This window comes from Dryobates pubescens, chromosome 26, assembly GCF_014839835.1.
Source record: "Dryobates pubescens isolate bDryPub1 chromosome 26, bDryPub1.pri, whole genome shotgun sequence".
Classification (NCBI taxonomy): Eukaryota; Metazoa; Chordata; class Aves; order Piciformes; family Picidae; genus Dryobates; species Dryobates pubescens.
The window spans coordinates 16,659,786-16,672,471 of record NC_071637.1 but is presented as its reverse complement, the minus strand read 5'-3'; the positions used below and the strand labels follow the sequence as shown (position 1 = coordinate 16,672,471).

At 65.4% G+C, this 12,686-nt stretch overlaps 1 protein-coding gene across 1 annotated transcript; it reads right to left on the bottom strand.

Moving 5' to 3' along the window:
- Positions 1–827: 827 nt before the first annotated feature.
- FNDC11 (fibronectin type III domain containing 11) lies at positions 828–1,718 on the bottom strand. The gene has a single exon (XM_054173506.1). The coding sequence runs from the start codon at positions 1,716–1,718 to the stop codon at positions 828–830; it is 891 nt and encodes a 296-aa protein (XP_054029481.1).
- Positions 1,719–12,686: the final 10,968 nt, after the last annotated feature.

The window sequence follows — 12,686 nt, the reverse complement described above, 5'->3', positions numbered from 1 at the left end:
CTCTGCTGAGACCTCCCTGCAGTGCTGGGGCAGCTCTGGAGTCCTCAGCACAGACAGGGACCTGCTGGAGCAGGGCCAGTGCTGGGAGCCCTCTGCTGTGAGCCAGGCTGAGAGAGTTGGGGTTGGGCAGCCTGGAGAAGGCTCCAGGGAGACCTCCTGGTGGCCTTGCAGTGCTCAAAGAGGCTGAGCAGGAAAGCTGGGGACAGACTTCTGAGCAGGACCTGTTGGGACAGGCCAAGGGGAGATGGTTTGAACTAGAGAGGGAGATTGAGACTGGAGAGAAGGGAGAAATGTTTGCCACTGAGGGTGGGGAGAGCCTGGCCCAGGCTGCCCAGAGAGCTGGGAGCTGCCCCCTGCCTGGCACCACTGCAGCTCAGGTTGTGAGCAGCCTGCTGAGCTTGGGGATGTCCCTGGGGGCTGCAGGGGCTTGGAGTGGATGGCTTTGAAAGGTTTCTTCCCACCTAGACCAGCCTGGGGTTGTTTGCCTGGTGGGAGATGCTTCTTTCTGCCAGGCTTGGGATCTGAGGTGTCCTTCCAGCCCACCTCCCCCCTGTGAGTTCTGGCCGTGAGTGCTGGGTCCTGCATGCTGCTGGGGGTGTCCAGGAGACCTTTGGAGCAGTGACTGCTGCCCTGGGGGGGGGTTTGCCCTTGGCCCTGCAGAGGTTTTACCTCAGATGCTTAGGAAGAAGCTTTCTCTTTCATGGTTTTATTTTGGTTTGCTTGGGTTTCCATCCAGCCTCATCCACAAACGGCCAACAGGAGCTGCCTGCTGGCTGCCTGCTCCTCCTCCCCGGGCACCACTGCTGCTCCCCACCTCTGCCAGGGCGCTAGGTGCCCGTCCTGAGCGTGATGGTGTCGTGCCAGCTCTGGAAGACGAGGCTCTGGGTGGCCGGCCGCAGGACGGTGAACTCGTAGAGCCGGCCGGGCTCCAGCCCCTGCACCACGCAGCTGTCGCTGCTGACCAGCTGCATCCTGCTGAAGCCTCTCTCCAGGCCCTCGGTCAGCAGCTTCACGTAGACTTCGTACTGCTGGGGGTAGGCCTCGGGGTCCTGGCTGGACCACTTCAGCCTGACCCACCTGAGGTCTGCCACCGAGGCCTCCCTGTCGAAGAGCAGCGGCGGCTTGGCGGCGAGGGAGAGCCTGATGTCGGGCAGGGCGGCGCCGCGGCGCTGCGCCTCCAGGGGGGACACCAGGCAGTGCCTGACGTGGACCCTCTGGGGGGTCTGCAGGGCCACCAGCTGCTCCACGGCCCGGGCCAGGGCGGACATCCTCTGCAGCAGCAGGTCCCAGCGCGCCAGGAAGGGGCTGGCGTCGCGGCTCTCGGCGTAAGCCCTCAGCTCCCTCCGGCCGCGCTCCAGCTGCTCCAGCAGCCTGCTCAGCAGCGCCAGCTGGATCCTGATCTGGTTCTTCCCCACCTCCTTCATCCTCTGGAACTGCCAGGGGTCGATCAGCTCGAAGATGTCGACGAAGTGCGTGTCCTCCTGCCGCTCCCTCACCGCCATGTACTTGGGCTCCACCTCCAAGTAGAAGTAGCACTTCTGCAGGAGCTCGACCTTCCTCTGGTGGCTCTGGAGGTGGTGGAGGTTGAGGGTGGAGTGCAGGAACTGCAGGACAAGGCTTCTCCTCTCCAAGTGCTGCTCACAGCCGGCATCGTCTTGCTCCCCCTGGCCGTGCTCGGCGCTCCTCGAGCTGCCTCCCGGCTCCTGTGCCGCAGGCATGACCCCGGCGCTCAGCTGCTGTGCAGGAGAGCAGCAAGAACATCATCAGGAACCCAAGGAGAAGCAGCTGTGAGGGAGCAGGACCATGGCTGTGAGGGAGCAGGACCATGGCTGTGAGGGAGCAGGACCGTGGCTGTGAGGGAGCAGGACCATGGCTGTGAGAGAGCAGGACCATGGCTGTGAGGGAGCAGGACCATGGCTGTGAGGGAGCAGGACCATGGCAGTGAGGGAGCAGGACCGTGGCTGTGAGTCTTCCCCCCCTGTCTCAGTGAAAGCTCAGCTGATGGAGGTGTAGCTGAGGAGGAACTGTTGGGCTGGATTGGACTTCCAGAGGAGGCTGCCCACGGCCAGGCTGTGGCTGTCCCCTCCCAGGAGGTGTTCCAGGCTGGGCTGGATGAGGCCTTGAGCAGCCTGGGCTGGTGGGAGGGGTCCCTGCCCATGGCAGGGGGTTGGAGCTGGCTGATCTGGAAGGTCCCTTCCAGCCCAAACCCATTCTGGGGGTCTCTGATTTCTGCTGCTTTGTGCAGTCTGCCTCTGAGCTCTCCAAGCAGCTGGCCCCCTGCAGCCCCTCCTCCCGAAGTTCTACCCCTGCTTAATGGATTCAGTGTCAGGAGTTGCTCCCTGCTGCAGCCTCCCTGGCTTGTTATCCTCTGTGTCATCCTAATTAGCTGCCTTTGTACTCCTGGAAGCAATTTCTTCCCATTCTTCTGCATCTCTGGAGATGTCTCTCTCTTCCCTCTCTGCAATCTGCCAGGCTGCTGAGGTCTGAGACCCAGCTCCCACCCCACCCCCTGCAGCCACAGAATCACCTTGCTGCTTGCAGCTCACCCTCTGCCCCCCACTTTGCAGCAGGAGGGACTGAAGGGAGGGCAGGGGACGGTGGCCACCTGCCCACCTTGGCTTCAGCAAGGCTTTGGACACTGCCTCCCTCACAGGTGAGCCCAGGAGTGTGGCTTAGGAGAGTGGACAGGGAGGAGAGCTGAGGAGTGGTCGGGAGCCTGGCTGCAGTGCAGGTGCAGCAATGCAGGCAGCCTGGGCAAGAAGCAAGAGGAGCTGGGGGTCCTGGCCCACCAGGGCGACTATGATACAGCTCCCTCCAGCCAGGGCTTGGATGAGGTGGAAGGTGGGGAGGTGGCACCCATGGGATCCAGTGGCACCCATGGGAACTGGAAGCACCCATGGGAGCTGGTGGCACCCACACATCTCAAGCCCAGGCTCTCAGCCCTGGACTGCAGCTCTGGACCCTCCAGCCAGTGCCAAGCCCACGAAGGGCCAAACCTGCCTCACCTCCCCCTGCCTCACCTCCCCTGCCTCGCCTCCCCCTGCCTCCCCTCCCCCTGCCTCCCCTCCCCTGCCTCCCCTCCCCCTGCCTCCCCTCCCCCTGCCTCCCCTCCCCTGCCTCGCCTCCCCCTGCCTCGCCTCCCCCTGCCTCACCTCCCCCTGCCTCACCTCCCCCTGCCTCCCCTCCCCCTGCCTCCCCTCCCCCTGCCTCACCTCCCCTGCCTCCCCTCCCCCTGCCTCCCCTCCCCCTGCCTCCCCTCCCCCTGCCTCCCCTCCCCCTGCCTCACCTCCTCAGGTCCAGGAGCTCAGCCCAGTGGCCCCAGCCCTGGCCCAGGCCAGCCCAGCTCTGCCTGGGTGCGGCCACAGCCCTGCTGGTTCCCATGGCAATGTATTGTGCTGTGGAGGTCTGGAACTGGGACCTGTGCAGGGAGCCTGGAGAGGAGGAGGCTGAGGAGAGACCTTCTGGCTCTCTGCAGCTCCCTGAGAGGAGGCTGGAGCCAGGTGGGGCTTGGGCTCTGCTCCTAAGGAACAGGAGGCAGGGCAAGAGGAGATGGCCTCAGGCTGCCCCAGGGGAGGTTTAGGCTGGGACATGAGGAACAATTTCTGCCCCATGAGGGTTGCCAAGGGCTGGCCCAGGCTGCCCAGGGCAGTGCCCATCCCTGCAGAGGTCGCAGAGCCTTAGGGCCGTGGTGCTGAGGGCCATGGGCTGGTGGTGCCCTGGCAGTGCTGGGGCCAGGCTTGGGCTGCAGGATCAGAAGGGTCTCTCCCAACCAAAAGGATTTCCCTGCTTCCATGCTCCCCTGGAAGGGATGGGGACTGCACCACCTGAAGCAGGACCTAAGCTGCTCCATTGCCTGCAGCAAGCTTCCTTTTGGCTGGGAAGGGGTTTCCTGCCCTGCTTGACTGCAGGACCCAACTGTCCACTCAGCTCTTTCACTGGGGAGGAGCCGCTGCCTGCTCTGGGTCCCAGTGCCGAGCCCAGCACCACCACTGTGCCCATCAGCAGAGCAGGCAGGAGCCCTGCCTCAGCTGCTGCCTCCACCCTCCCTGAGGTTAAACCCTCGGCTCAGGGCTCAGCCTCTGTGCTGTCTCCTGTGCTTAGCTGGAGCCTCTCTGCTGAGCTCTTGGAGCTGACTGATGGGCAGCAGCCCTGAGCCTGGGCTGTGCCCAGCCAGGGAGGAGGCAATCTGTCATCTGCAGAAATCAATGCAGCCTCTGAAGGCAGCCACAGCTCACAGCTTCATTCTGCACTGCCAGGAGATCAACTGTGCAATTGTCAGGTGTGAGGCTCTGGCAGACAAGGGAGATGACAAATGGGAGGGAGGGAAGGTTGAAGGCCTTGCCTGGGGGAGGGCTGCTGGGGAGCAGAGCCAGGTTAATGCAGGAGATCACAGAGGCCCAGACTGGTCTGGCTGGGAAGTGACCTTTCAAACCCACCCAGTCCAAGCCCCTGCAGCCCCCAGGGACAGCCCCAGCCAGAGCAGGTTGCTCCCAGCCCCAAACAACCTGAGCTGCAGTGGTGCCAGGCAGGGGGCAGCTCCCAGCTCTCTGGGCAGCCTGGGCCAGGCTCTCCCCAGCCTCAGCACCAAACATTTCTCTCTTCTCTCTGGTCTCAATCTCCCTCTTGGGGTTCAAACCATCTCCCCTTGGCCTGTCCCAACAGGCCCTGCTCAAAGTCTGTCCCCAGCTTTCCTCTGGTGTCCCCAGCAGTCCCTTGTCCCCACCACCCCTTGTCTCCTCCAAGGGGCTCCTTGCAGCCAGGGAGGCTCCACACAGTCACAGACTCCTCTGGGCTGGACAAGCTCTCTAAGGCCACCCAGGCCAACATCAACCCAACCCCACCATGGCCACCAAGCCATGGCCCCAGGTGCCACAGCCACAGGTTTCTGGAGCACCTCCAGGGAAGGGGACTCCATGGGCAGGGACACCTCCCACTAGATCATCTCCTTGGCAGTCTCCATGTCCTGGTCCATGAGGAGAAGGTCTCCCCTGAGCCTTCTCTTCTCAGGGCTGAACAGCCCCAGCTCTCTCAGCCTTCCCCCTACAGGGCAGAGAGCTTCCAGACCTCTGCTCATTCTCCTGGCCCTTCTCTGGACACTTCCAGCCTCTCCACAACCCAAACTGAAGGCAATGCTCCAGCTGTGGCCTGAGCAGCCCTGAGGCTGGAGCATTCTAGCCCCATGCAGCCCTCTCCCCTCCTCCCTCATCAGCTGAGCTGCCTCTGAAGCAGAGCTGACAGCAGCTGCCTGCCAGGTTTGTCATCCTGCCCCAGCCCCTCCTGCCCACAGCATCCAAACAAAGGACTTGTTAGTGCTGTCCTGGAGCTGCAGTGAGCAGCAGACAATTGATTTTTCCTCCTTCCTCTCATTAGTGAGCTCTGACACTTAATAAAACACACATTTCCACTCTGGGGGTGAGCAAACCACCCAGAGAGCTCCTGTCAGAGGCAGCTGGGAGCAGGGCTTCATCTTTATGGCAAATCAATAGCTGCTGGAGCAGGGACATTGGCAGGAGCCAAATGAAAAGTCACTGCCAGTTCCTGCCTTCATCCTTCACAGCTGCTGCCTGGCTCAGGCAGCTGGGAGGAAACCCCCCAGGGGTAAGGATGGACCTGGTGCCTCCTGGCTCTGCCTGCTGCCTGCATGCAGGGTGTGCAGGTGGGTGCCAGGCAGGTGGAGGTTTCACAGCATGGCTTGGGTTGGAAGGGACCTTGAAGCTCATCCAGTCCCAGCCCCCTGCCATGGACACCTCCCACCAGCACAGGCTGCTTGGGGCCTCATCCAGCCTGGCCTTGAGCACCTCCAGGCAGGAGGCAGCCACAGCCTCCCTGGGCAGCCTGTGCCAGGGCCTCAGCACCCTCCTGCTGAAGGACTTCCTCCTCAGCTCCAGTCCAGCCCTGCTCTGTCTCCAGACACCCTCAGGAAAATCTCTCTTCAGCCTCCCTGCAGGATCCCTTCAGGCACTGGAAGGCAGCTCTGAGGCCCCCCTGGGCTCTTCTCTTCTCGGAGGACGGAGTTTGTGCCTCCTGGATGCAGCTTCTGCTGCCTCCAGAGGGGCTCCTGAGGGGGAGTCAGGCAGGCAGAGGTTTGCAGCAGCTCTTTGGGCATTGCCTTGCCCGAGGTGATTCCTGTCCTGGGGGTGACACAGCCCTCTGCCAGAGGCTGCCATCCAAGTCTCCCAACGTCACCACCTCCCCCAGGCTTCCTGGCTGTGTCCCTGCACCCCCAGATGCTGCCCAAACTCCTCATGCCTGCCTGCCCCCCGGGAGCAGGGCTGGCACAGCAGGGCTGGCACAGCAGGGCTTGAGGAGCAGGGCTGGCAGTGCAGGGCTGGCACAGCAGGGCTTGAGGAGCAGGGCTGGCAGTGCAGGGCTGGCACAGCAGGGCTGGCACAGCAGGGCTGGCAGTGCAGGGCTGGCAGAGCAGGGCTGGCAGTGCAGGGCTGGCACAGCAGGGCTGGCAGAGCAGGGCTGGCACAGCAGGGCTGGCAGTGCAGGGCTGGCACAGCAGGGCTGGCAGAGCAGGGCTGGCACAGCAGGGCTGGCACAGCAGGGCTGCTCAGCAGCACAGGGCTGGGGCTGACTCCCTGCTGCCTCACACACCTGAAGCAGATCTCCCTCCGGGTGCACCCCACAGCCCAGGCAGCCCCACGCAGCACTCAGCTCCTCAGCCTGCCCTTCAGGAGGCTCAGCTTGCACAGGAAGAGAGGGCACAAGCTTTCCAAGGGGCCTGGAAGGGTGAGGAGCTGCAAAGCCCCAGCTGGACCAGGCCAGGAGGAGTTAATTGTGTCCCAGGGGCAGCAATTATCTGCAGCTCATTACAGCCCCTGATGCCCCCCCGGGGGCAGCCCCACAGCCTAGGCCTGCAGGGTCTGGGGCAGCTGTTTGCCTTCAGCAGGACAACTTTGGGGCAAAAGCCTTCCCTGGTGTGTGCCCAGCCCCAGGGCCCCCTAGGAGCAGGGCTGAGTGCTTGGGAAGGGAGCCTGGTGTGAGGTCTGCTCCCTGCCCTGCTGAGTGTGTGCTGCCCCCGGGCTGAGCAGCTCCTCCTGCCCCGGGGGTGGCATTGACTCAACCACCTCCCTCCTGGGCAGCTGCTGAGAGCTGAGCCCAGCTGCAGCCCACAGCTGAGGTTGGTTTAGCCATGATCCAGCTCAGGAAGCTGGAGTGGGGTCAGGGAAGCTTCCTTTATCCTGCTGGAAGCTCACCAAGAGCCTGCTGAGCTGTCCTTGAGCTGCACTCTGCCAGGCAGAGGTCCTTGAGCAGGTCAAGGCAGGCTGTGGTGACCCAGATCCCACCCCACAGCCCCTGCTGGCTCATCCCTCCCCCAGGAAAGCATCCCAAGGGGCTCAGCCTGCCTGGGATGTGGGACAGAAGGGGAAGGGGGAAACTTGCTGAGCCTGCAGCCTGGGCCCCTGCTTGTCCCCTGCTCAGGAGCTGCTCAGGGCTGCAGCCCAGGGAGGTGGAAGCAGAATCAACCAGGTTGGAAAAGACCTCAAGTCCAACCTACAAAGCAGAGGATCAGAGGTTCCCCTCCCTCCCTCCCTGCCCTGCTGTCCCTGCTGTCCCTGCTGCTGGGGACCAGCCCAGCACATGGTGCCAGCTCATGCCCAGCTCTTCACCCCCCAGCACCCCCAAGGGCTCTGCTCTCCAGCCCCTCCTCCCCTGTGCTGACACCAGGGCTTGCCCTGACCCATGTGCAGGAGCTTGCCCTTGGCCTTGCCCAGCAGTCCCCTATCAAACCCCTTTCATCCCACCCCCAGCACACCCCCAGGGTCCTTGAGTGTCCTGCATCTGCAGAGGACTGAGGGTGAGGAGGATGCCCCTCCTGCCTCTCAGCAGGGTGGGGGTGAGCAGAGCCCCCCTGGGCCTCGTGTTTCACTCTCACCTCCCCCTGCAGCCAGCCCCTGGGCTGAGTCATCTCCTGCCTCGGGAGTGTGTGGGCTCAGCACAGCCTTAGCTCCTCATCCTCTGCTCTGCTGGAGCCTGGCACAGGGTAAGCCACAGCTATTCATCAGGCTGGAGATGAGGAGGATGAGTGGCCTGGACCAGCACCCCAAGCCTTGCTCCTCTGTCTGCTGGTGGTCTGGTGAGGGCTGCTTGAGTGGCTGCTGCTGAGGAGCTCAAGAGCTGCTCAGCACTCAGGGCTGCTGCTCTGTGCTGAATGACTTTGGTGGCCTTGCTGCAGAGCAGTGCCAGAGCTGCTGTGCAGAGCAGCCCCTTGAGCATGGGCCTGCCACGTGGCAGAGCAGGCAGAGGCAGGGAGGGAGGGGAGCTGGTGGCAGCAGTGTCACAGAACGGGTTTGGGCTGGAAGGGACCTTCCAGATCAGCCAGCTCCAGCCCCCTGCCATGGGCAGGGACACCTCCCACCAGCACAGGCTGGTCAGGGCCTCATCCAGCCTGGCCTGGAGCAGGGGACAGCCCCAGCCTCCCTGGGCAGCCTGGGCCAGGGTCTCACCACCCCCCCCTGCCCTGCAGGGCTTCAGCTGTCAGTGCAGGCACTGCAGCCTGGGCTCAGTGCACTGCTTGCCTGCCAGCTCTGTGAAGGGCACAGTGCCAGGCAGCACCCATCCAGCTGCCCCAGCACCCAGGCTGAGCATCACCCAGCACCCCCCTAAAGAGGTGAAGGACTTCTTCCTCCTGCCTGCTCCAACCCTCCCCTGCTGCAGCCAGCATCTGCCCTGTGCTGGGGCTCAGCCCCTCAGGGCTGGGGTTGGTGCTTGCCCAGCTGCCCCAGGTGACCACAGCTGGCCTGGTGCTTGGGGGTGTCCTCCCCTGTGCCACCTCACCCTGCTGCCTGCCTGGCCCTGCCCCTTGCCAGGGCCCTGCCCCTTGCCAGGGCCCTGCCAGGGCTCTGCCCCAGCACGTGTCCCTGCGGGTCCCCAGGGGCTGCCTGCTGCTGGGGAACCTTTGTCAGCTCTCAGGGAGCTGAAGCATCTTGGGGGAGCTTCAGAGCCCTCTCTGCACAGAGGCAGCAGGTCCCCAGGGAGCAGTGTTCCTCCTGGTGACTGACACCAACCCCTCTGCCGCTGGCATTCAAAGCCTGTGGGCTGCCAGCTCTGCCCCCAGCAGCTCCTCACGTGCAGGGTGAGCCAGGGGCCCTGCTGCACTGCAGCTCTGCAGGGGCTGGGCTGAGGGCTGCAGCTGGGGCAGCTCATGGAGCAGCCAGGGGGCTGGCAGAACGGTGCCTGCTGGTGTGGCTCGGAGCTGGGAGGGCAGGCAGAGCTTGCCTGGAGGGCAGCAGCAGCTGCTTGGGTGGCAAGAGCCCTGCTGAGCTCACCCAGTCCAACCAGCAGCCCCACACCACCATGGCCCCAAGGCCACAGCCTTCCTGACCCCCTCCAGGGATGGGGACCCCAGCACCTGCCTGGGCCAGGCCCTGACCACAGGGATGTTTCCTCATCTCCAACCTAAGCCTCCCCTGGCACAATTTCAGGCCAGTTCCTCTCATTTTATCACTTGTTACCTGGGAGAAGCCCAGCCCAGCCCAGCCCAGCCCAGCTCAGCCCAGCCCAGCCCAGCCCAGCCCAGCCCAGCCCAGCCCAGCCCAGCCCAGCCCAGCTCAGCTCAACCCAGCTCAACCCAGCCCAGCCCAGCCCAGCCCAGCTCAGCTCAGCCCAGTTCAGCCCAGCCCAGCCCAGCCCAGCCCAGCCCAGCCCAGCCCAGCCCAGCTCAGCCCAGCCCAGCCCAGCTCAGCTCAGCCCAGCTCAGCCCAGCCCAGCTCAGCTCAACCCAGCCCAGCTCAGCCCAGCTCAGCCCAGCCCAGCCCAGCCCAGCCCAGCCCAGCCCAGCTCAGCCCAGCCCAGCCCAGCTCAGCTCAGCCCAGCCCAGCCCAGCCCAGCTCAGCTCAACCCAGCTCAACCCAGCCCAGCTCAGCCCAGCTCAGCCCAGCCCAGCCCAGCCCAGCCCAGCTCAGCTCAGTCCAGCTCAGCCCAGCTCAGCCCAGCCCAGCCCAGCCCAGCCCAGCTCAGCTCAGCCCAGCTCAGCCCAGCCCAGCCCAGCCCCGCCCCGCCCCGCCCCGCCCCGCCCCGCCCCGCCCCGCCCCGCCCCCACCTGGCTCCTTCCCGGGAGCTGCAGACATCGATGAGGTCACTGTGGCCCGGACGCCCCCTGCCCACCCCCCCCCGGCCTTTGCTGCTGCGTGGGGCAGCTCTGCCCAGCCCCACTGCGGCCCCTGGGCCGAAAGCATCCCCGGGAGGTGCTGTCAGCAGCGATCAGGGAGCGCAGAGCCGACGGGCAGGCTGCTGGGGGGGAGCAGCGGCTGCCTGGCACAGGCCCTGGCACTGCCCGGGGTCACAGGAGGCTCCGGGGCTGTTATGCAAGGGCTGGCAGCGCCAGGGCACGGCCCTGAGTCTCAGGACAGTTCTGTGTCACACACTGCTCGGGGGTGGCCTCAAGGTGCTCCACCCCAGGGAACCTGCTGGCTGCAGTTGCCTGCCCAGAGCCCAGCCTGGAGGGGCTGGAAGGGACCCCTGGAGCTCCCCCAGCCCAGCCCCCTGCTCCAGCAGGGCTCCCACAGCAGCCTGCCCAGGGGCACAGTGCCCAGGGGGGGCTGGAAGCTCTGCAGAGAAGGAGACTCCACAACCTCTCTGGGCAGCCTGCCCCAGGGCTCTGCTCCCTCACAGCAGAGGATTTTCTCCTCCTGTCCAGGCAGAACCTCCTGGGTTCCACTTTGTGCCCTCTGCCCCTTGCCCTGTCCCTGGGCACCACCCAGAGGCCCTGGGATGGGGCAGGACAGGGAGATGCTTCCCCAGAGCTGAGCTTGCCTGTCCTGATCAGCTCCTGGGTGTCTGCAGCAGGAAGAGAGCTAATCCTGACCCGGGGTGAGGGGCAGGGACCCTGGGGGTGAGGGGCAGGGACCCTGGGGGTGTGAGGGGCAGGGACCCTGGGGATGAGCCCTGGGGGTGAGGGGCAGGGACCCTGGGGGTGAGAGGGGCAGGGACCCTGGGGGTGAGGGGCAGGGACCCTGGGGGTGTGAGGGGCAGAGCCCCTGGGGGTGAGGGGCAGGGACCCTGGGGGTGAGGGGCAGAGGCCCTGGGGGTGAGGGGCAGGGACCCTGGGGGTGAGGGGCAGAGCCCCTGGGGGTGTGAGGGGCAGGGACCCTGGGGGTGAGGGGCAGGGACCCTGGGGGTGAGCCCTGGGGGTGAGGGGCAGAGCCCCTGGGGGTGAGGGGCAGGGACCCTGGGGGGGTGAGGGGCAGGGACCCTGGGGGGGTGAGGGGCAGGGACCCTGGGGGTGAGGGGCAGGGACCCTGGGGGGGTGAGGGGCAGGGACCCTGGCTGTGAGCCCTGGGTGCTGCCGCTCCGGTCGGCAGCAGCCGCTGTGCCTCGAGCCCTTGTGGCGAGGGCGTGAGGGGCACTTTGGGGGGCAGCAGGGCAGGCCAGGCAGGGAGAAGGGCCAGGCAGGGAGAAGGGCCAGGCAGGGACAAAGGCCAGGCAGGGAGAGGGGCCAGGCAGGGACAAAGGCCAGGCAGGGAGAACAGCAGCAGGCTCCTGCTCCAAGTGGGGTTGTGGCTTTGCAGCCCCATCCAGCAGCTTTATTGACACAGACTCCCCCCGGTCACAGCGCCGCTGCCCCTCGCACGCCTCGGGGGCTCCACAGTGCTCAGGGAACTTAAATAGAAGGTCTCAGACCAAGCCCAGTGAAACCAAGTACAAAAAATAGTCATCTGGGGTTGCTCACACACCAGGTCCTAGGTCACCAGCTTCTGTGCAAAAATAAACCCCCAAAACCCCAAACCCAACCCCAAGGAACCAAACCCAACCCAGAAGCGGAAGGGAAAGACAGAACAGCGCAGAGCCCGGCCCCGAGGGCGTCCTCTGGAGGGGGCAGGCTGGGTTCAAGCCTTCTGCTCTGGCTGCAGCTCAGCACAGGGGCTGCAGGGTGCCCCTGGCCCCGGGCTGGAGCTCTGGCACCTCCCTGGAGGGGCAGGGCAGTGGCACTGCCCTCCCTGCCCGGCCGCTGCGGGCCCCGGGGTGAGCCAGCGGAGGGCCCAGGGCTGGGGACGGGCACCGGGCTGGGGACACCCAGGCACCCCCCTGCAGCCCCTGCAGCCCCCTGGAAGCTCTCAAACAGCCCTGGGGCAGACCACAGATACAAGTTTGTCAGGTGCCAGCTGGCAGAGAGCAGCTCCCCCTGGCTGCACCCAGCACCCCACAGCGGGAAGGGACCTGAAGGGCTGCATGCAGGCAAGGGCTGCCTGGGGAGCAGCTGAGGAGCTGGCAGCACAGCTGCCCCCAGCACCAGCCCCTGGGCAGTACCCTGCTGAGGGAGCCAGCAGCAGCTTTGGCCTCCTCCTGCTGCCAGAGGAGCCTGCAGCAGCAGCTTTGGCCACACCTGGGCGTCAGGAGGAGCTGGAGCTCCACTTCCCAGGTGCTTCCCCTCTGCTGCCCAGCTGATGGGGCAGGAGGCTGCCAGAAGCCAGGGTGAGGCACCCAGCCTGCTGCAGCAGCACAGCCAAGCTGGCAGGGGGCTGGGCACCACCCCCAGCCTGCAGCAACCTCCCCAGCAGGGCAGAAGCCCTCTGGGCCCAGGAGAGCTGTAGGGTGAGGCTGGGGCAGCACAAGCCTGGGGGCAGGAAGGGGAGCAGCAAAGTTTCCCTGCTCAAGGCTGAGGGAAAGGTGCCCCAGGAGGTGGCCTGCAGCAGCCACCCCCAGCAAGGCTTAAAGCCAGCCCCAGCAGCGTGCAGGGA

Excerpts from the sequence above, each read along its gene's own strand:
- FNDC11 (XM_054173506.1), bottom strand. The coding sequence starts at position 1,718 with ATGCCTGCGGCACAGGAGCCGGGAGGCAGCTCGAGGAGCGCCGAGCAC.